Source organism: Glycine max, chromosome 8 (assembly GCF_000004515.6).
Source record: "Glycine max cultivar Williams 82 chromosome 8, Glycine_max_v4.0, whole genome shotgun sequence".
In the NCBI taxonomy this organism is placed as follows: Eukaryota; Viridiplantae; Streptophyta; class Magnoliopsida; order Fabales; family Fabaceae; genus Glycine; species Glycine max.
Window position 1 is genome coordinate 1,329,595 of NC_038244.2, and position 1,647 is coordinate 1,331,241.

Sequence of the window (1,647 nt, forward strand, 5' to 3'; positions counted from 1 at the left end):
TGCCAAAACCCTAAACCATGTTACTGTAACAGTTCAAACCAAATAATGCTTCGCGTGCATTCTGTCATTCATGAACTTTCATAGTTTTATACCCGAAATTGGTAAATTCTTCAAAACCAAATTAAACCCTAAAACTGAAAAATGTTTGTTTTACATGATCAATAATTAATAATTTCTCCCACTACTCTCCAGACTCCACACATTTGAATGTAAAATTTGCAACTAAGATGAATCAAAACATAATTAATTTCCAATTATGTTATACAGGTCAAAATATGAGATGAACCAGATCTCCCAATTCTAAAAAAATCCATCATCTAAGAGAAATCGATATACAATTGATAGAGGTCTCTGTATATATACACATACACAAAAAAAAAACCACGAAATCAAAAGAACCTCTTCTGGTTATGGCTTTTGATATCCCTTCCCCAAAAAAGTAAAATAAGGAAATATGAATGATACTAGAAAGGAGCAACATGCGGATATTCAGCGATACCAGAGGCAGCCCAGAGTCTCTCAATAAAAGCACCTTGCATTTCGTCGGGTATAAAGGGCATTCTGCAGAGAGGGCATGTTCTCTGATCGTACCCCATCCAACGGTCCAAACATCCTCGGTGGAATATGTGGCGACAATTCGCCAGCTGTCTGATCTCATCGTTTTCCTCGAACTCGCTCAGACACACCGCGCACGTCTCCGGGGGGTCCACCAGCTCCCGGAACTTCACCACCGGCAGGATTTCCCGGATGAGCGTGGCCGACACGGACTCGAATTCTTCGGGCATTCGGGTTTCGGGCCAGGCGGCAATGTCGGGCTCGAGGAAGTCGTGGAGGCCCATGAAGCGGAGGAGGCTGCAAATCAGCTTCCTGAGGAGGCCCAAGAGGGAGAGGATGTGAAGGAGAAGCTTCGGGAACAGGAGCTCCGAGTACCCCACTGGGAAACCCATCAAAGAGATTTCTTTCTTTCTGCGTCAAGAGAAAATTGGGGAAAGTGAACAAGAACAAGCTGCGTTATATAGATACATGGACCTGTACACTACCCTTTTTTTCACCTTGGCCTCACCCTCTTCCCATCCGTAATCAATTTTTTTTTTTTTGGAAAATGTCATTCTTATTTTTAAGATTATAAATGAATCAACTATGCATCTTTTTTTAATTTATGGTTTTTTTTTTATTGATATATGCATATTTCACTTAAATGTAAAATACTAGTACGATAGTTGTGATTTAAAGGTCATTGAGGATGTGAAGTTGTTAATTGCTAATCTCAAATTTGAGTCTTGAGTATAAATATGTATTAAAACAAATGTGATTTGAAGAATTTTTTTTGGATTTATTGTATTTTGTTTTCTTTTTTAAGTGTAATTTGCTTATCGTCAATTTTTTGTTTTTTGTTCGAAAAGGGATTGATTATAGCAAAGCTAATCTTTTACTTATATAGAAGTAGTATTAAATATTAATCATTTTTTGTCTTAAGCTTTCCGTCCAACAAGAAAAAATATTTTTATCAAATATCAAATTTAGATATTTAAATTTAACACATTAAATATTTATGTTTAATTACTTCTGAATTTTATGTAACTAGATAGTAATTTAATAGAGTCAAAATACAGTTAGTACTTAATCACTTTTGGTGGAAGTGGCAAT

At 36.3% G+C, this 1,647-nt stretch overlaps 1 protein-coding gene across 1 annotated transcript; it reads right to left on the reverse strand.

The window, feature by feature from the left end:
- Positions 1-228: 228 nt before the first annotated feature.
- Positions 229-1,299, reverse strand: LOC100817079 (brassinosteroid-responsive RING protein 1). The gene has a single exon (XM_003532372.5). The coding sequence runs from the start codon at positions 945-947 to the stop codon at positions 465-467; it is 483 nt and encodes a 160-aa protein (XP_003532420.1). The 5' UTR covers positions 948-1,299; the 3' UTR covers positions 229-464.
- Positions 1,300-1,647: the final 348 nt, after the last annotated feature.

Bases quoted from the DNA above. Each gene is read 5' to 3' on its own strand.
- LOC100817079 (XM_003532372.5), bottom strand. From the start codon at position 947: ATGGGTTTCCCAGTGGGGTACTCGGAGCTCCTGTTCCCGAAGCTTCTC.